This window comes from Acomys minous (genome assembly GCF_964271855.1).
Source record: "Acomys minous genome assembly, chromosome: 11".
NCBI classification, from domain to species: domain Eukaryota; kingdom Metazoa; phylum Chordata; class Mammalia; order Rodentia; family Muridae; genus Acomys; species Acomys minous.
In genome coordinates this window covers 18,122,179-18,143,493 of record NC_140492.1, presented here as the reverse complement: position 1 = coordinate 18,143,493, position 21,315 = coordinate 18,122,179, and the positions used below count along the sequence as shown (strand labels likewise).

At 35.3% G+C, this 21,315-nt stretch overlaps 1 protein-coding gene across 1 annotated transcript in view; it reads right to left on the bottom strand.

The window, feature by feature from the left end:
• TMPRSS15 (transmembrane serine protease 15) overlaps positions 1-21,315 on the bottom strand; it is a 116,228-nt gene that overhangs the window by 53,101 nt on the left and 41,812 nt on the right. Inside the window, exons 12-16 of the mRNA XM_084800315.1 lie at positions 21,060-21,209; positions 12,149-12,254; positions 11,678-11,828; positions 8,465-8,600; positions 956-1,045 (exon numbers count right to left, since the gene is read on the bottom strand). Of these exons, the coding sequence (XP_084656441.1) occupies positions 956-1,045; positions 8,465-8,600; positions 11,678-11,828; positions 12,149-12,254; positions 21,060-21,209 (633 nt within the window). The remainder of the gene's footprint in view (positions 1-955; positions 1,046-8,464; positions 8,601-11,677; positions 11,829-12,148; positions 12,255-21,059; positions 21,210-21,315) is intronic.

Here is a 21,315-nt window from a genome sequence, read left to right as displayed (position 1 = left end):
TCCATGCCTCCTGAATTATATTTGTTAAGACAGGATGGAAGTCAGGCATGGGGGCACATGCCTGTATTCTAAGCACTCTAAGAAGCAGGGACAGGTGGATCTCTGTGAGTTCAAGGCCAGCTTGGTCTACAAAGTGAATCCTGGACACCCAAGGCTACACAGAGAAATCCTGTCCTGGGGGGGGTGGCGGGGAAAGACAAGATGGAGAATCTGGGTTTGTAACACAGACTATTGAGTCTTCAGACAGTTGTAGTGAATGTCTCTGTAGTTACTCTAGCCCAGCAATAGCGTTTATACATTTTTTTGTAGGCTTCTTTCTCTAAGTTTTGGTATTTCAACAGCCTCGGTTATTACCTCACCTGTGCTAGGAGACTAATCATACTACTCTGGCTGTATTCTTTATTGAGTTTACTATGCGTTCTCTAAGTGGGAAGATATCACACTGGCTGTTTTCACGTTTTCTGTTGGCTTTGTTCTATGAAATTGCATGTTTGCTGTACATACTTCAGGGAATATATCCATGCACTATGAAACTGCTAAGAGAAATATCTGGAGTAAGGATCACTGCATCAAGGACGTTACTTTTAGGTTTTTATTCTGGAATTATGTAGTAAAAATGCTTTAAAAAATAATTGTGAGAACTGACTGAAATCATGCCTGGTGAACATCTTACTTTCTCTTCAATTAGATAGTTAATAATAAAAAAGTAGGCCAGAAATTTGAAAGAAAAAAATTAGGGAGTATATATGTGAAGATTTGGAGGGATGAAAGCAAAGCAAAAATTATGTAGTTATAAATACTATTAAAAATTAAAGAATTAATTGAAGAATTATTTCAAAAGTAGACATGTTACCATGCCCATTTTGACAAACTCATAATCCATTTTGCTGTTTCAAGAAGACATAATCTAGTTGTGTACATTTTTCTTCGATAACTCTGGAAAGAAAAGACTCACAGAAAGCTTGATTAGGGTAGATGTCTGGAAAGTTAGGCGAATTGAAAGTTGTATTTGGCTCCCATAGTTCAAAAGGTCCTCCGCAGTCAGCTGGAAGAGATTAGGAAAGACCCATTAACAATGCCATTCCTGTTCTGCAGAGATTCTGTCAGATGCCAGGCGTCATACAATTACATTTCCTACAATGCTAGCTTTGACAGTTTCATTTTACACATTCTATAACTTGTAAGGGAAACAATGTTAGTATATTGGTATCTTTATTAGAAAAGTTCTCAAAAATTTTATATTCTTATTACGTTTATAAGCTTCCAAGAGAGTGTAAGTGTTCAGTATTGCCCGTATTTATTAGACAAGAGAAAATATTTTGTGAAACACAAGGGAGAAAATAATAGCTTCAGAAAACCATGAATATTTATAATATAGCAAGACCCATCTCTGCCACTATCCTACCCGGCCAATGCTGGTCAATCACTGGTCTAACACCTTGTAGCTTCCTGTTATTTTAGAAATCCTCTGTTCTTAAGATGTTGGGTGGAAATATCACTAAATGCTGAAACATTTGGTATACAGTAGGGGAGAATGACACCTTCTCCTCCTGTTTAATAATTCTTCTGAGGGAAGGCATGCTGGTGAACACCTGTGATCCCAGGTCTTAGAACATGGAAGCAGGTCATTTGAAATTCCAGGTCACCCTATACTACACAAAAGCCTGTTTACAAAATCACACTAAACACAACAAAACAACAATTTTTAGTGTCTTTTTGTGTTAGATCTGTAACTTAACATTTTGCAAGTGTCCACTGGGATTCCCAGAACTTAATTAAAACTTATTCAAAATCTTCTAGTTATGACTAAATCTTCTAGTTCTAACTATGATTAGGTATTTTAACATTATAACACTCTTAACTTATTTTTTCTTTTTACTTACTAATCTGAAACAACTTTAAAATGCATTAGCTGTTTATAGAATCCCCATTTTAATTCTTGTTACTGTTGTTATATTTACTTACATTTCCAAGATGTAAGTAACCTGATTTAACTGTATATAATATTTTCCTGTTAGTGAAGGTACATAAGATTAGAATTTTTTATGCTCAATAAATTAGAAATCAGATTGGGGGAGGGATAATTAACCAAACCATATCCATGTAAAACCTCCACTCACACCTTCTTTCTAATAATAGTTTTCTATCAGCCTTCTTTACCTAAAGCACTTGGAAAATTTGTGAATATGTACAATTTGTTTGAGTTTAAATGCCTGCATTATAAATTAATGAGTGTTAATGTGCATATTTGTGTATGTTATGTCTATATGTATACATATGTGTGAACTTTCATATACTTGTGTGGGGGTGAATATATGAGTGTGTGTGCAATTGCATATGAGTTATTGTGTTTCAGTTTTTATGTATGTATATGTGCATGTGAGTGTGTGTATATGAGTATATGTGGTTGTGTGTATATGTGTAAGTGTGTTTGTCTGTATTCATGTGAGTGTCCTTCTACATGTATTTTTATATGTCTACTAGCATATGTGTTCATATATGTCTATGTGAATATGCGTGGTTTTGTGGGCTTGTATTTGTGAGTGTGTATATGTATGGGTGTGTATGTATATTTGTGTGTCCGTACCAGAGTTGGAATATGTGTGTACATGTTTGTGTCTATGAGTACATGGTATGTGCATTTGTGAATTTGTTCATGTATGTGTGTCTGTACGCATATGCACATGTGAATTCTTGTAGTTTGGTGCCTGTTATTCACAGTTAAATATGTGCTTTATGTTAATATACACTGTGTATGTAGTGTGTGTATGTGCATGCATGTGTGTATGCATATATGTTTTGCATGTAGTCAATTGTGCACAAGTATGTTTTCATGTGCACGTTATTATTTTTCCAATTTTCTATTTAAAAATGAAAAATATCTAAAGCAAGCACTGGTATTGATACACAGGTAATATTTTGCTAAGGGTTTAAATTTTTATATAGCTAAAACTAAATAGTGTATTATATAAGATGAATAGATACGACTTTAATAAACTCACAACCAGAACTAAAATTATGTCAGTTGCAGCTGTTAATCCTGATAAGGTAGGTCTTTCATTTAGCATTTAGGCTGCAAAAAGGCGTCACAGGAAAGTCATTACTTTAAGGTGATGTTTAGATGAAAGTGATTCAGTTGTTGCCTTTGTGCTAATGACTATTGGCAATAAGGAAACCATTTTGTGCCCTTGTAGATATTACAGCACATCTTATTTTAATGACAATGTTGCCAGAGTGTAGATTTAACACGTGATTCTATGAGAAGTGACATAGAGTCATGAAACTTGAGTCACGCTATGCTTTTAGGTAATTGATGCCTAAGCTGGCAACAAAAATACAGTAGATGGACTGGCATGGAGAACTTCTATGAGCAGTATTAAATTCTCAAATTTTAATATTTCTAGTTCTGTTCTTTCAAATGTTTGTAATTTGATTGATCTCTTATTGTTTCACAGGGGTTTTCATCATTATGAATGTGTATATGCAGCATTCCCCATGTTAGTTTTTGAAGATGGAGTTTGTTGTTGAGGGATTCTGTGGGTAACCTCTGCTTAAGTTTGTCACTTATAAGCTATGTGTCTGTATGGACGTGTATCTTGTGGGAGAGGAAGAGAGAAGTCCAACTTTCACTCAGTAAGAGAGTTTAACTTAAACACATATGGAGGAAAATAAGATAAGAAATGAAGACATAATAGCCAGAACCTGGAAACAGCCTAAGTGTCCTTCAATAGAAGAATAGATAAAGAAACTGTGGTACATTTACACTATGGAATACTACTCATCTATTAAAAACAAGGAATTCCTGAAAGTTGTGGACAAATGGATTGAACTAGAAATGATCATAATGAGTGATCCAGAACCAGAAGCAGAGTCAAATGGTATATACTTATATCTGGACACTAGCCCCAGGGGCATGTCCCATGAAAGTCTTCACTTACCAGGAAAGTGGGACAGAGGGGAGGACATCCTATTGGGACTATAGGTGAGAGAAGCATGGGAGAATGGGGAAATAGAAGGATCCAGAGGGTCCTAGAAACCTACAAGAAGAACATTTTGATGGGCAGATCTGGGCCCAGGGGTCCTGCTCAAACTATGGCACCAGCCAAGGGCAATACATGCAGTAAACTTCGAACCCCTACCCAGATTTAGCCAATGGACAGGACATTTTCCACAGTTGAGTGGAGAGTGAGGACTGACTTTCACACAAACTCTGGTGCACCATATTTGACCAAGTCCCCTGGAAGGGGAGGGCTGGTGGCACTTAGAGGAAGGACAGCAGGCTACCAAGAAAAGACTTGATACCCTATAAGCATATACAGGGGGAGGAAATCCCCCTTAGTCACAGTCATAGGGGAGGGGAGTAAGGGGAAAATGGGAGGGAGGGAGGAATGGGAGGATACAAGGGATGGCATAACAATTGAGATGTAATATGAATAAATTAATAAAATATATTTAAAAAAGAAATGAAGACATAATATCAATTACCAATAGGCTTCCGATTGGGAAGAGAAATGTAGATGAAACTTAATATATAATAAATCATTTTGAATTTATGTGAAATAACTTTCAACAGCCTCAATTTTATGTATTATTTTAGTAATACAGTATAAATCTTTTAATATTACATGGAACATGTTAATAAGTGTAGGCTATAATCCATAATCCAAAATTAAATCCCACATGATAATTAGATGTCCAATATTTGAAAATTGATTTCTCATGTAAATATTTATAATAAAATATTTTATAAAGTTGCAACAAATTGCTTTAAGTGTTTATTCATGAAAATCAAATTTTATTTGCTCTTAAAAAAGATACGGCTCTTAAAAAGGTTACACTACAAGTGAATAATTGTTTTGAAGGTAGACTGATGAAAACAAAGCAGAATATGAAAAAATTCTTTGATGGAGGATTTTATGAATTCAGTTAGTACTTGTGTATACTAGATGTTGAAATATTAAGTTAAGCAGACATCATGGATCGTTGGTCTGTGGGGGATGGATAAGACAGCATGAATGCAGATTGATTTCCACACAGTTGTGTAGTAATTTTTTCCAAATTAACTCTTACTCTGTGTTGAGAAACTAAAAATAGCTTAAATCATGACACATTAAAGAGATAATGACCATTATAATGGCTAAGGCCACTTTTTTCCCCCTAATTATCATCCAGAAATCATCCAAGGCCTAGAGTCCAGATTTCTATTTGTCTGCACTTACTGTACTTCATCACAGAGTTTCAGAATTGTTTTCAAATCAGTATGATGTTTGTGCAACAGAACATTAACTTTTATAAACTTCTCTCAGTACAGTAGTCATACTGAAATTAATTGTATTAATGTCATAGCTGCCATTCTAGAGTTGATGGAACAGAGACTAAAGTCACATGATCGAGGAATCCCTGCAGTTGTAAACGTCCACAAAACTAGACCCAGCAACAATATGAGGATCAGAGTAGGCAGAGTTTTATTATTCACCCACTTGTCTGAAATTTTCTTATTTAACCGATCTGCAAAGAGTGAAAGAAAGGTTTTAATGAGTCAACCATGGCCTTCTTTTATTTTTGCTTAAACAAATCAGTGATCTGGGATCAGAAGAGCTCTGCCCAAATAGGACTTCCATTGGCCCATCTGCAAAGGGCATTAGAAAGAAATTGTTCCGAATGCCATGGATGGTAATTAGCATTTTCTGCTGTGTCAAACATTTGCCCAATGTGAACCATTCTGAACATGGAACAAACACACTCTGGACAAATGTAAAATTTTTATTTAAAAACTGATAGGTTATATTAACAGCACAATTTCCCCAATGCTAAATGTGCATGGATGACAGGCTTCTGTACATTGAGATAATGTGAATTCTCTTTTACTGGCTAGAGTAGATATGTTGATGATGGTACAGAAAATATAGATTTTAAATGGCCAGTCATATTATAATCATTTATTTTATGTGTTATATTATATAAAAAGTTTATTTTTATAATTTATGTAAATTTTATAATTTAAAATATGTGATTTAGCTAATGTTTTAACTATGGAGCATCTGAAATTGTTTGATTGAGACTTAGAAAATTTTGGGCTATTTAGTGATTAACAGAGGGGAAGACTGAGAAAAGGAATTTATGGTTTTAAATGATTGCTGTCCTAAATTAGCGAAAAACCATTTGGTTTAGAGGAATTACTCATCAAAAAAGTAGTGATTTAAAAAATTTAGAACATACAATTTTGTCATAAGCTATAAATGTAGAGGACCCACACAGAATAAAAATAAAAATACTATCTTTAAATTTCACCAAGCCAAATTATTGCATTCATAGTGATATTACACTAAAATTTAGTTTTAATGAAAATGTTTAATTGAAAAACTATTTCTGTCACAAAAATGGGAATATGGAAAAATAAGTAGACATATTTAATAATATTTATGGATTATTAATTCATGTGATATTAGAAACCATCAGGATACAGTGAAACAAGAGTGGGCTAAATTAAGCATAACCACTGGTGTTGAGATGCACATTTGTGTATTGGCTTAATCTGTCAGAAGCCTTTCCCTTCATTTCCAGAATTGAGAGGGAAAAAAACAAAAAACAACAAAACAAAACAAACAAACCTCTTCCCCCACAAAACCAAAAAACCCAAAACCAAAAAGCACCTCTGTTTTTATCAGACTTGCCATAGTATTGTCCTCTCAGGGTCTTTTCCCTGCTTCTTGCTGCTTACCAACTGCCATTTTTATCCACACATTAATCAATCCCTATTCTTCTCACCGTCTCTACCACCTTCTCACATATTAGCCACAAACAACATTGTTTAACATATTTACTTTTGTATCATACTACATTTTTACAAATCTCCTATACTGTCAACTCTTAAGATTCTTTGACTTGTCAGAGAACACACACACACACACACACACACACACACACACACACACACATATTGTAAATGAATAATGGAAATACTGCAGAATTCAGAAAACTTCTAAACATGTCAATAGGGAAGGAGCTTGAACACGAACCTTTTGTTGGAATGTACTGGAATATACTTCAAGATGGCAGCATGAGGCCAGTATAAACTACATCTTTCCTTAATGGCAGCTCATTTATTAAAAGGTGTCAAATACCAGCCCCCTTTTTATAGGCCTTTGGGTTTGCTAAAGCCACTTAAGCTAGAAAAATTTGCTTGTGGTGTGTGTGTGTGTGTGTGTCTGTGTGTGTGTGTGTGTGTGTGTGTGTGACTGTGTGTCTGTGTGTGGGACTGTGTGCTTATGTATCTATGTCTGTGTATGCACTCCACGGTTAGCATGTGCAGCTGAGACGACGTGCAGCTGAGATGACAACTGTCAGAGTCAGTTCCATGCTCCCTCCATCTGGGGCTCATAGATCAACCTCAGGTCGTCGGGTTTGCTTGCCAATGACTTTATCTACTGAACTCTTTTGCCAACCTCCTTTCTTTTTATTTGCTTGTTTTGTTTTTTAATTTGAATCTTATAAGAGGTGCAATATGCATTTGTGAATATTTTAAGTGTTTCAAAAGGGATACAAAATGAGAAGAGGAAAATGTTTGTTTGTATTTTCTGATATATGATAGAATACATTATTTGGCTCTCCCAGCTGCCCATGACCATAAGACAAGAGGGCTGTTGCCACAAAAACATACCCCTCTACTGAAGATATCCTAGTAGAGGGAGAGTCTTGTGTCCTACAAGGTTATATTTCTCTGTGATTCTCCTTTTATGGACTGAATCCATATCGGGTAATGGGATGTGCTTCCTGGTCATGAGTAAGATGAATGCTAAGGAGGTTTGAGGTTTCATTGAAATTTAGGCTCTCCAATTTACCAAGAACAGAATTAGACATAAGATCTATTTTGTTCCTTTGAGTTAGAAGTTCTGGCAGGGTTGAAAGTCTCAATTGCTGCTCAGCCACCATCTTCAATCAGCCTATTAGAAAGCCTGACAGAGACTTCATGTTTGGATAAACACTTCCTACTCACCAGGGCTGTATGTTACATGTTTAGGTTTAATATTTGCTATCAAGTCATTCTAAAACGGACGTGTGGTGTTTCAGCCATTACTGAGCTATTGCAATCTTCAAATCTTTCTTGAAAAAGACAACAAGAATCCCATCAATCCATCCCCCTACAACAGCAGCACCTTATTCAGCAATGTGGCACTAGAGTTTGCATTTTAATGAGGATGAAATAAAAAAATTACTATTCTCATTAATTTCAAGAATGAAATTTACTAAAAATTGTTTCAAATGTGGTCAACAACCAAGTAATAAATAACTCTGTGTATTCATTGCAACATAGTATTTGGCTGGTTATAATTTTACTTATGGTCTCCATCTACTTTATTTATACTTTAATTTTCCATGAAATAATATTAGTCTGAGATAATAAAAATAAGCCAAAATAAGATATATTCATGACTTAGGAAATGCATCCAATGGGGTTACTTACTGGGAAGCTCTGGTGGAGGGGTGGGAACCAAGGTTGGTTCTGGATAAGGACTCTCACTACAAGTTCCCGTGGTTAGGCTTATATCATCTAGGGCTATTGTACTCCAACCTGGGTTTCTAAAAGCGTTGAACACAACCTGAAATTCAGTAAGGCATATATTATTCTACTCTAGTAGTTTCTGAATTGAGTTTCTTTTTTTTTAACCTTCTTTATAAAAAATTTTATTTTATTAATTTATTCATATTACATCTCAATGCTTATCCCCTCCTTTGTATCCTCCCATTCCTCCCTCCCTCCCATTTTTCCCTTACTCCCCTCCCCTATGACTGTGACTTAGGGGGCCTTCCTCCCCCTGTATATGCTCATAGGGTATCAAGTCGAATTGAGTTTCTTATGACTCAGCAACTCTTGGGAATCAGCATTGCAAACTACACAATATAATAAAAACCTCCAGACTTAAATAAGGATAAATCATATTTTAAAGTCTTTTTGAGGCTTTCAACTTCTTTTATTGTGTATAAGTCTTAGCAACATATCCATGCACGTCTTCCTTCTGAGTTATATTATAGTCTTATGATTTATCTTTTTTTCTACTGATTTTTTAATTTTACTTAGTAAAATCTATACATAATTTGGAAGCAGAGAGAAACCTCTTTCCAATGATGTAAAAAATTCAAATATCTGTTTTCCCTCATAGTATATACCAGTCCTGAAGAGAAGATACTTTGATTAGATTATTTAAATAGAAAACTATAGAAAAAAGATACTACTAGCATAATATGAACATTGAGGATCACCTAATACTGGCCATAGTTCACTGAGGGTACTGAGATGGCACTGAGGGTACTGAGGAGAAGGTGCTAAGCACAAGACCCGCAAACAGACAGTTTCTGGAGTCAGAGATACACAGCAGGTTTTCAGAGGCAGTGGCTTTTTCACCTATACTTCCTTGGTCCTATCTTGAGTAAGATAAGAACAACATGAACATAATATTTTCTGTGTGATACTTGCTGCACTATGCACATGATATACGCTATCTTATTTGGTTTTTCGACATATTATGTATTCCTCAATTCACTCATTTGTTCATTAATCCTACAGATATCATACCAGAAACTATTCTGAATAAGTGTGAATCTCTTCCTTTCTATAAGGCAATATCATACTGCAAAGAGGTAACAGTAAGTTTCACACAATGACTTAATACAGTGGCATAACCAAAATGTAAGTTGGTATTCTCCCACAGTGAACAACCCTCTGAAGAAGGCACTGCACGCCTGAAATTACAAATAGTGATGAACATCATGCTGACCACAATATGTCTTATGCTATTTTGCCTATGAAGACGTATGGTTTGTAAGTTAGGCACAAGAAGAATCAGCAAGAGTAACATGATGCAACTGAACAGTTTGCTGTGCAGCTATTTCCTACATCTTTCAATGAAACTCCTTAGAACTTGGAGTAAATAAAAAAGTTTAAAACATTTCATCTTGCATGAAAGTTCTCTCACACTTAGAAATCAGGTTACTCAATAGACTCAAATTTTTCCTCATATTCATGAGGGTCACTAGGTCTGCCATCTCCAAGTTTTTATAAGTGGGAAGAACTGTTGAGAGAGATTCTCAGACAAGCCAAGCTACCTGGATAGACTCAGAACATCTGAGCTGCCTGGAGAAGCCTCTCTCCACCTTTGAAGAGTTCATTTTAAACATTTTCTTTATTTTACAAGACAGGACTTCTCTGTGTTGTCCTGGATCTCATGGAACTGACTATGTAGATCAGATTAACAGTGAACTCACAAGATCCACCTGCCTTTGCCTCCAAGTGCTGATATTAAAGGTGTGTACCACCAGTGCCCAGCTGGGGATTGTTTCTAAATTTTACATTCAGTGCTTTAGGACTGTGGTTAACTAAACCATGGGAGTTAAATCATGAATAAATAATCATTACGGTGCATGTGAGATATGTCAGCATCTTTCTGCTTGGTGAGTTAACTCCAAAGTATTGAGTCATTACGAGTTTCGAAAAGAACCTCAATGGACAGGATTGCCTGCAGAAATACTAATTTCCCCTATTTCATTCATCCTTTGTTCCTGTTTAATATTCTATTTTCCTTATTTGAATTGTCAGAGAACAAGTAATATTAGAGAAGAGAAATTAACAATGAAGACTACAATGAGAAAAATAAAGGAAAAAATGACAGGAAGAATGCAGCTAAGAGTCACTGACTTTGGTTGCCATAATCTATGTCAGCTGTTCAAACCCTGTGGTTCCTGTTCCCTTTGGGCGTCCAAATGACCTTTCACAGGAGTCACATATCAGATATCCTGCATATCATATATCTACATTATGATTCACAACAGTAGCAAAATTATAACTATAAAGTAACAGCAAAATAATTTTATGGCAGGTGGGGGTGGTCATCACAACATGAGGAACTGTATTAGTGGGTGCAGCATTAGGAAGGTTGAGAACCACTGCTCTAGGTCACACAGGAGAATTAATCCCTCTGGTGATGACATTGCTCAAGTATACATCTTCTGAAAGTGATACTAACTTGTTTCAAATTGCTCAATTAAAACATTGTTAGTTTGGTCTAACTAATAGGCTACATTATCCTATATTTTAATTGCAACAACCCTTAGGCAATGAAGACATTAAATTCTTAATCGGAAAAATTAATTCAACTTAATGTAGAATAAATGATCAGAGACTCCCCAATGACATGGCTCATAGACTTTCCCCTGAAAGGAAATCTATCTATAGAGATTAAGTTGGAGCAGGGTCATTTTGGTAGGCATTGATGGGTATGGATGTCCTATTAGGAAAATATAATTATCTAGAACATGTAGAGTTGAACTAGGTAGAGTTTGTGAACTGTTAGAAGGCCCCATAAGACAAAGTAGAATAGAGCATTGCTGAAGGGAGATAAAGTTGCCTTCTTTTCTATGGGTTCCATGGACTATCATAAGTGGTATGTTAACATTGCAAACTATTACTCAAAAGTGTTAATTAATAAATAACTGAACAAATGAAGTGTCCTAAAAAATAAGGTTAGATTAGAAATGAAGAGAAAGATACTAGGTTTTCTCCAGAAAATACTTTACCATATCATTGTAAAGTGTGCCCACACCATCACCCAAACAGAACAAAACAGAAAAATAAACAACAGAAACAACTGCAAAGAGGAATTACAAAGTATTTTTTGCAAACCTTAAATTCTATTGTTTCGTTTAATGTGACTTGACCATAATTCCAATTTGTCCCATAATTTCCTTTCCTTTCAAAGACTATCTTGTCTGTGGTTTCATCACTGCTGACATGAATGCTTAAGTTGTAGACATTTTCACAACACATGTAATACCTGGTTTGGAAGTAAGGAAAGATATTTAGAATCCTAACATGTTGAATGAATTCATTTTAGCTCTTTCTACATATTTTCTTATATTTCAAACATCTTTGCTTTCTTCTGGTGTTTCTTGGGGAGAGAATAGGGGTCTATTAACACTTTGCTGTTCTATTAAAAAAAACACACCAATAATGCATTCAAGCATTCACTTAGACTTTAGCCCAACTCTTACTGAAATCTGAGCCTGCTTCCTTAACCAAAGCATTGCTAGCCATTTACAAATAAAACATGTGAGTGTTTTCACCCAGAAGCTAAGGAACTGACTAGAAACTTACCAGAAATGAAGGCAGCCAGGATCCGACAGGAGGTCCAAAGAGAGGCTTAAAAGTCCTACCCTTTCTCTTCTATATCCTTGTTCAACTGGTGTAGAAAGGTAAAATCCTGTAAAGACAACCAAGAACTGTTGCTTGCTTCAAGGATGTCAACACTAAAATGAAGCTGTAGGACATGCCATGTTGTACTTGGACTAGATCCTAAACTTGAGTCCAGAATAGTTGACTCTGCCATAATAAATTGTTTAGGAGAATCACTCAACTCCGGACTTCCCACTTTCATTCTAAATTCCTACAATTCCTGATGAATTCACAGTGTGACAGGTGATTCGTACATGCCTGACTTTATATAGGTATTCTGATTACTTAGCTCATGAAATACACGATTATTTAGGCACACATCTGATGACAGGGCAAAACGTTCCAAAGAACATTGGCCTTATATCCCATTGACTTCACTGCGTATCTTTACATAAGAAGGCGCCTGATTTCTTAAGAGCTTCATATTTCTGTGTTCCTTTGAATGATAACTAATCAGATCACAGAGGAGCAGGCAGCATGCTAATCCACGTAAAAGCTTTTGAAATAGCACAAGCCACTGCATAAGTGCTTTCTGGTCTAGAATTCATTATTCCAGCCACTGATTTGAGTCATTCCAAATGTGTGAAGTATGATTAGGGAAGAATATTGTGAACATTCCCTTAGGGGAATTTATTTCATTCTTAGTTTGAAACTCATATATTAAGGCAGAAGTAGGATTCATGCAGCAAACCATGATACGAAGCAAATGAAATATTACACTAAAAGAATTTGATTGCCATGCAGTTTTAATGAAATGCTCAAATATGTTTGCTTGAAATCAATGTCTCCTGTCCCTTTCCTGTCAACAGAAAAGTATAGGCAATGTTGCACATAAAATGCAAACTCTTTCATTTGTAATATGCAGAGTAAGAATAAGATACGAAGAAAAGAAATGCAAGTAGAACTGCTTATAAACACACAGTTAGTCCAACGAGGCAGAAATTATTCAGAATAAATGAGTATTCTATCAAGATGAAAAGTGCTCAAATGACTTACAGATGTAATATATGCACATGCATTAGATTTATATTACAAAATGCAAAATAAAATAAATGTGTTTAATAGTTTATGCTAGTAACAGACTTCTCACATTCTGTAAATGCTGTGATATTTTATGAATATTTTAGCTGTGTCTGTGCTCACTTACTCAAAGCTATGAGAAGGATCATCTTAAGATTCATAGCCTAAGTCCCAGCATCTACTCTCCTTGTGCCCACATGTAAACTCATTTTGCTTTTAGTTGCTTAGGGCATGATAAAAAAGAAATAAGTACTGAAGTGCTTATTTGCTTATTATTCTCAGAAATATTTCTAGTTAGGTGATAACTGTGAGACAAAAGCACACATCATTTTGTTATTTCTGTTCAGAAATGTTCACATACCACAGTCTACCAGTTATAATTTGAAATATATTAAATGTATTATTCACTCATTGAGTGGTAATATATGTAGAACTGATGCTACAATAAATATATGACTTTATATTCACACAAAAGAGCATTGCTATTTTACACGAACAAATTAGTGTAGTAAACATCATGCAACTACAGATATTGTTATATATAAAATAATATACTATACTAAATTATTACCAAAGTCAGATAAGATATTCAGCTAAAAATGATAAAACAAATTTCCTATAAAATTATGAAAGTAGAGTATGAAATTTTCATTAAATTTAGCCCACTTACCCATTTTTTCTTTAATTTAATCTATGACATTTCGATATTGACCACTCAACTTCTCTAACCCATACAGTAAGCAATAACAACACTCTAAGGGAATACATTTCATTTTAACATGGTTAGACTTCTCCAGACTATAGAATTAATGTTTTATGTACACTAATTTTCTAGATTTTATCTCTGGGATAAGGTTCTTTTTCTTTGATTCCAAGGACCCTATTGTGTCTCTTCTTAGGTCTTCTCAAAATGGACCCAATTTTTTGCCTTGGGTGATTTGAATATGCTATACATTTCATTTTGCATCTTCATGTGATGAACTCTCAATGACCCATACATCCAGCTGTTTGTACTCAGTATACAACACCAGAAAGACTATATGTTTCTGGAGTATATCATCAGGTAAAAGAAGAAATCACAGCACTAGGAATGGTGACTCTGAGTCATGAGAACATTTTTCCTGCTATAGTTAGGTTTTGTGAACTTGACACAAGTAGAGTTACCTGGAAAGAGAGAACTTCAGTTGATAAATTGTCTTCATCAGATTGGCCTATGGGTATGTCTGAGGAAGCTTTGTCTTAACCGATAATTGATCTAGAAGGCTCCCTCTCCCCCAATTGTGAGTGCTGCTATCCCTGGCCAGGCATGTCTAGACTATATAAGAAAAGTAGATGAGTAAAAAGTAGGATGCAGACTAGTAAGCCAAGTGCCTCTGTGGTTTCTGCTTCAGTTCCTGCCTCTGGGTTCCTACCATGAGTTCCTGACTTGGCTTCCTTTGATAATGGGCTCAAAGCCGCACACTTTTCCTCCACAGCTGTTTTTGATCAATGTCTTAACATAGCAATATTTAACCTAATTAGAGCTCTGTTGTAGTGGTTATTTTCAAGTGTGTCTTCTTCAAAGATGTCCTGTAAATCAGGAATTCTGTATCACCTACAGTAATGCTAAATATTTTTTCCAAAGGCATAACCTGGTCAGCTCTATCTGTAATCATAATAGGTTATCTATTAAGTTCAAAGCGCTTCTTTTTTATTTTTTAATTAAACATTTTTTATTTTTTACATATACATTTATATCTTTACACATATATACAATAAACTACCTATAGCAAGGAGAACTATGACAGAATCAGGAATTATGTAAATATTACATTCTTAGTGTTTTGGCTATTTGTATTTGACAGCCTTGAAGAAAATATCTTTCTTATCTTGGTGCATCTAAAATTCTGAATGTAAATCAATCTGCCACACATCTTGTCCTTATCAACTTAAAACATCCAACTAGACCTAAAAACATCTTAACCCCTAAACAGCTAGGCTTCATTGTCAAACTAAGCTACCTGGTCTTCGGCTCCATCAGAGACTTGAGAAGGAATAACATTGATTACCTGAGTATACAGGAGGTTCAGGTTAGTAGCTTTCCAAATGAGAAGATGACAGAGACAGTTTGCTACCTCAATTGTCACCCAAAACTCTGTAATATTGGAGTATCATCTTCAGGCTTCTGGCCCAATATACCTGACAGACATATTTGTGAGGCAGGAACTATTGAGGACTTGCTTACCCTGTCTTGACAGATTTGGCCGTTGACTTTGCCTGCATCCAAGCTTGCCTTTTTAAAGGCAGAATTATATTTCCAAGTGCTTAGAAATTTGAGGACATTTTAGATCCTCTGTAATCTTCTATCCATATTCTCCCTCTTTTAATTATTCTGTCTTAAAATACTATACCTTTATTCAGAGAAAACTTTAACTAAGTTCCTTAAGAAAGCCTCCTTGATACAGACGACCACTTCATTTGAATTCTCAGAAACACTTTTCTCTGGTGTTCTTTTGAATGGTGTGTTTCTCTTTCTCTTTTTATGTAAGTGAGATACGCAAACTTTTATTCTTTTATTTTGTTTTTCTTCACATTTCTAATAGATATTTGTGCATATGTTCATGTTTATGGGTGTTCATACGTTTGTACATACTTAAGTTTGTGCACAAGTGCATGTAATTATGTAGGCCAAGGGATGACTTTGACATTTCACTTTTTGAGCTTTTTCATTTGTTTATTGACACAGGGGCTTTCATTGGCTGGGGCCTGGTCATTTGTCTATTTTGGCTGACAGGGAGCCCTAAGGATTCTCCATTCCTCCGTCATATTATGGGGTTGCCAGGGCCTACTGCCTGCCTAGGCTTTTTACAAAAGTGGAGCAGAATCTAATTAAGGACCTCATTTCTGCCTGGTTAACATTTTATCCATTATGCCAGCCCCATAGGCCTGCAGAATGTACTTACTAAACTTGAAAAACTTGGTAATAGTGAGTACTATCTTGTTTACTTTTGTTTTTTTCTGGTTGGGTTTGGTAAATGCAGTTTAATATATTCTTGATATACCAATTAGACTTATTTCCATGTTTATTAAAGTACTACAAACAAGGAATGACTTATTAGACATGTTATGTAACTAGCCACATGAGATTTCTATGGTTAAATTATAATTTTTAAAAAATATTTTAATTTTCTTGAAATGCACTTTAGACCTCTTGAAATTAGCCTTAAAGCCAGAAATTTTTTAAAAGCTTGCTAATTCAAGTATACAATGAAGTTTTTCGCAAATCATTAAATATTTTTACAACTCCTTCTGTCACTTTTCCTGTTTATATTTCTATGAAGTGAATTCCAACTCTTGCCAGTCAACCCCCCAATTGAAGCTGTAAATTCTGAGCATGGATTGATGCTGATGCAGTGAGAAGAGCCTAGGGAGGTGGTTGTGCTTCCTGGATAATTGGAGTTCTCTTTAAAGAAGAGCATAGGATCACTTAAGTGTCCTCATGAGCCTTATTGTGTGTGTAAGATAACAGAAGAGCATAGGATCACTTAAGTGTCCTCATGAACCTTATTGTGTGCGTAAGATAACAGATTTTACTAGATAAATATAACTGAGAGTTTTAATATAAAGATCTGTCTAAATTCAGTTTCTTTAAATATTATAAAGCAATACGATTTTCTAAAATGTAATACAAGAAAGATAAGACAAAAAGGAAGAGTGCTGCTTTAAAAGGACATAAATTACACTAAAAGTATATTTGTTTGCCAAGTTAAATGTAGATATTTAAAAGAATGGCATATATTTAAAATTTGAGCCAAATAGCTCTTTTCCTTGCAGACAGTAACTTAGGATAGAATCATGGACAACTGCTACCTCTTGACTAATTTTGTGTCATGAAGGAAAACAGTTTTAGTATTACATGGACCTCATGTCAGGCATTTTCCTGACCTTTAGAGAACATAATGATGAGTTAAATGTTTATATACCTTAAACATCTAAATCTGATGATCATCTATCTTGTTTTCTAAAGGAGAGAACCAAGATAGAGAAGAAGAATGGTAATTTACATAAAAGGAGATGGGGCAGTAAAATTTAACTCTGGCTAAGACATCAGGCTCTTTTTTGTTTTGTTTTGCTTTTGTTTTTTGTCACATGCAGATTTTACTAAACTTTTATATATACATTTATATTATAATACATAAATAAAATAAACTACACACAGCCAGAAGAACCATGAAACCGTTAGGAATTTTTAAAAAAAAAATGTTACATTCATAACGATTTGCTTATTTGAATTAGTTTTAATGACTTCTATTCTACTCATGGCTACCCCTTGAAACACTGGAAACAGTTGCAATTTTGTTGCACAAAGAGGAAAAAAATAACCAAGATTAGCTAGCCCTTTTGTGACCCCCTACATTTATGAAGCCTTTTTTATGCTAGTCACCTCATTTGCCCCAAAGGTTCTGAACACATAGGTCGCCCTGCATCAGTGCAACCATCCCATGACTCCCTTTACTTTTAAGGCGTTCAAAAGAAATCCTGAGAGCTGACAGTGCAAAGATTGAGGGGCTGTGGCTCCCCTAAGAGGGAGTTCTTTAGAAGATCTGGGAAAATTGAGCAGCTTAGATGTTCTTCCCTAAAGTGATGCTAATTCAAAGTTTATCTGTTCCATTTAGGCTCTCCTGCTATTTGAAGGGAAGGCTAAGAACAAAAGCACCCTGTATGGATAAGAGGAACTGCAGGAGAGGTTTAATTCTCTTGCATTTCAGAGGTACAATGTTCTGACACATAAAAAAAAAAAAAACTAGTTGAAAGAAAAATACCTCTGGGGGTGAATGACTGGTAGATTATGAAATCACAGCTGTGAGAGTTAGAGAGACCTATTAAGCCCTACCTTCACCCTCATTACTTACTGCCACTGGTGGGCTCTGACCTGCTTGATCCTGTCTCATTTTTGTAAGTCCTTCTGCATAACTTTCTCTTGAGACTCCATTTCCCACCCAGCTGTTTAAAGTCTCTACCCTACATCCACCCTGCTTCAGTTTGGCCAGCTTCATCTCATTTCTTTAGTTATTTACTCTACTGGCAAGCTGAGATCATTTTCACCCTCCTGTAACATATGTAGACCCTTTTCAATAGCAGCACCATTATTTCATATCTCTTATGATGACACAAAAGTAGAAACTGATCATTTTAACATCAAAGACTTCAACTGCATAACGTGTATCCGTCATGGGCAATTAGGTACTAAGGATTTGCTGAACTTTTGTCTAATTTTCTCTTGCTTAAAGCGTGGTACCGACATTATTAGAACATTTTTTTCACAAGAAGAAATAAAAGTGATCCCCATTATTTGGCTCTTTTAGTATGTCTTTGGAGCACTAAGGTGATTATTGACCTAAGGGTTGATCGTCATCTGGGTGAGTTAGCAATGTAATCATATTTATTTCTGGCTAACTATAAAGGATCATCAATGTGTCATCATTTTTACTACTAAATATCATTGAGCTTTAGGAAGCAGCCACCCATGCAAAGCCTGTGCCTATAATGATATATGTTTCATTTTTAATTGATAGCTGTTAGTTATTATTAGGTAATAGTAATTGCAACTGTTATTTCATTCGAACTCCATTCACAATCTGACTTCTCACAACATCTGCTTTCTGATGAAGGTCCTGTGACCTTCTCTGGGTCAGTGGGCAGCCTGGCGTTGGTGTCCCTCCCACTGTCTTGCCCTTGCACATACTCTGTGCTGATCCTGCAGGTTAGCATAGGCCCTAACACTTCACTGAGCTGGATGTTAAGGCAGATCCTGATGATCCTCTCTGACCCTGACTGCGCCCCAGCCTGGTGGGCCTAATGGCTTTTCCTCAAAGGGGCAACATTCTCTGTGTTCTCTTAGCTCTCTTTGTTCCCTTTGTCTAGTATATGTATGTCTGGCTCTTACGATCCCTTAGAAGTTTGATTTATGTCACCTTTTCAATGGCATTTAAAGTGATTTCCCTGTTTTAATGAGTCATTTATTTGTGGTTTCTATTTTCAAAGCTTTCTGTTTTCCCATGTTTGCACACATTTAATGCACTAAACTTGCTCTTCATGTAAAGTGCTTATGTTTAAAAATTTTACAGAGCATGTGAGCTGTGAGCCAGCTAATATGTTTTCAAAATGCAAAGATAAATTAAGAGTATCTTGTACAGGACTTAGGGGTCAAATAATGAAGAAGAGAAGAAATAAAAGGGAGCATTTGATGGTTATTGTCAAAGAATATTAATTCATAATTATCTAATTAAAGCAGAGAGATGAGCCATATTTATCTATTATCAGAATGTTTTTGTTTAAAGAATCAGAGTTATACAGGCTTCTATCTTGAAAACCACTTAACTTTTCAATTTCCTTTACCCATATGTCAGTCACAGCTCATGTTAAATCAGCGATTTACTCCTCAGTCATAAAACAGAAAATGCTGGTCTTTGTGCTATAAATGATCACTAATAATACATTGCAGCATACATGTGCTTAGACTTTGGTGCAATAATTTGTTTCATTGGATAAATTATTCAAAAATGAGTAATTGAGTCAAAGGTGTGGACACCCATTCCTACATTCAAAATAGTGCTACATGTTGGTTAGATCAAAATAAGAGTGACCAGGTTCTTGTCACTGGAAGGAAGGCTGTGGCCAAAGAAACCAGTAGGTCAGTAAACAGTGTTTGATGAACAGGATGGGTTCAATTCTCAGGTCTCACGATCATGTAGACACTGTGACATGTGTGTTAGATCCTCAGCACCTGAGCACTGCAGTGGCACTGCAAGGCTCTTGGTACTACATTTTTATGTGTGACATTGACACATCATTTTGTAAATGGGTTTGTTTCTATATGCGTCTGTATACACACACACATATATACACATTCATACAGACAGACATATACATATGCATACATATATACATACACATGCACACATAAATACACACATATGCACACATGGGCATACAGATCTCAACTTGTTATGATTGTTATTTTTCTTAACTTTTACAATGCAAAGTTTACTAGGCTTGCAACCTTTATTCACTGAGTTTATTACGGCTTTAAAGCTGGTACCTCAAGTATCTCAGTAGTGTCATTCGAGGACATTTATTTATCCTTGGCTTTCCCATACTTTTCTACTTTAGTGAAACTGTATTGTCTTCAAGATAGTCTTTCTACATGGAGTCTACCATCTTACATTCACAGGAATTTAGTGTTCTCAGAAAGCTAACTTTACACACCACAGCTTTCCCTTGCAGTGTATGCTCTCAAGTTACTGTTCTCCACAGTTACCAAAAGAAAGTCCCTATTTGTTCTGATAGGATTTTTACTCATTCATTCTAAGGTGATTTAAGAACAACACTATCTGGACCAACAAACAATTTCAGCAAGATTTATGGGTACTAGACCAATGTAAAAATATAGATTATATTTCTGAGTGCTCACAATGAACAATTGAAAATGAAATTAAGGGGAAAATAACAGACCAACAGTCAAGAAAGTCAGTTATCTTACACAAGTCCACTTACTAATGAATCATTTCAAAGCTAAGGTTACAATCTAATTTACTTAACTCTAATGACCTTTCATCATGATATCTGAGCAGAAGGGTAAAATTATATAGAAATATGTATACATACATATATATATATCCAGTCACTTATACTTAGACATCTGATTACCATTTTAGATATAATTATTAGTTAGGAATAGAAAAATAATAAAATTTTTAATTCATAAGGATCCATTTAAATGAAGCAATAGCACATGTTTTTATTTTCTTTTATGAATAAATGTAAATCACACCTGAATCATTTCCAAATGTGTGGTCACTAGATGGTCCAGTGAACAGAGGAAATTGTTTCCCATGAATCCTTTGCCATTCATTATCATCATCAAGATCCTGGGTCCAGAAGCAAAGGCCATCCTCAAAAGTGCAGTCAATTTTCTCATAATCTGCAAATTAAAAATTTAATATTTAACATGAGAAATTAATTGTACAGAAAAAATCCAACTTCATATAGTTTGTAATCACTTGCATTGCATCATTATTTTTATTAAT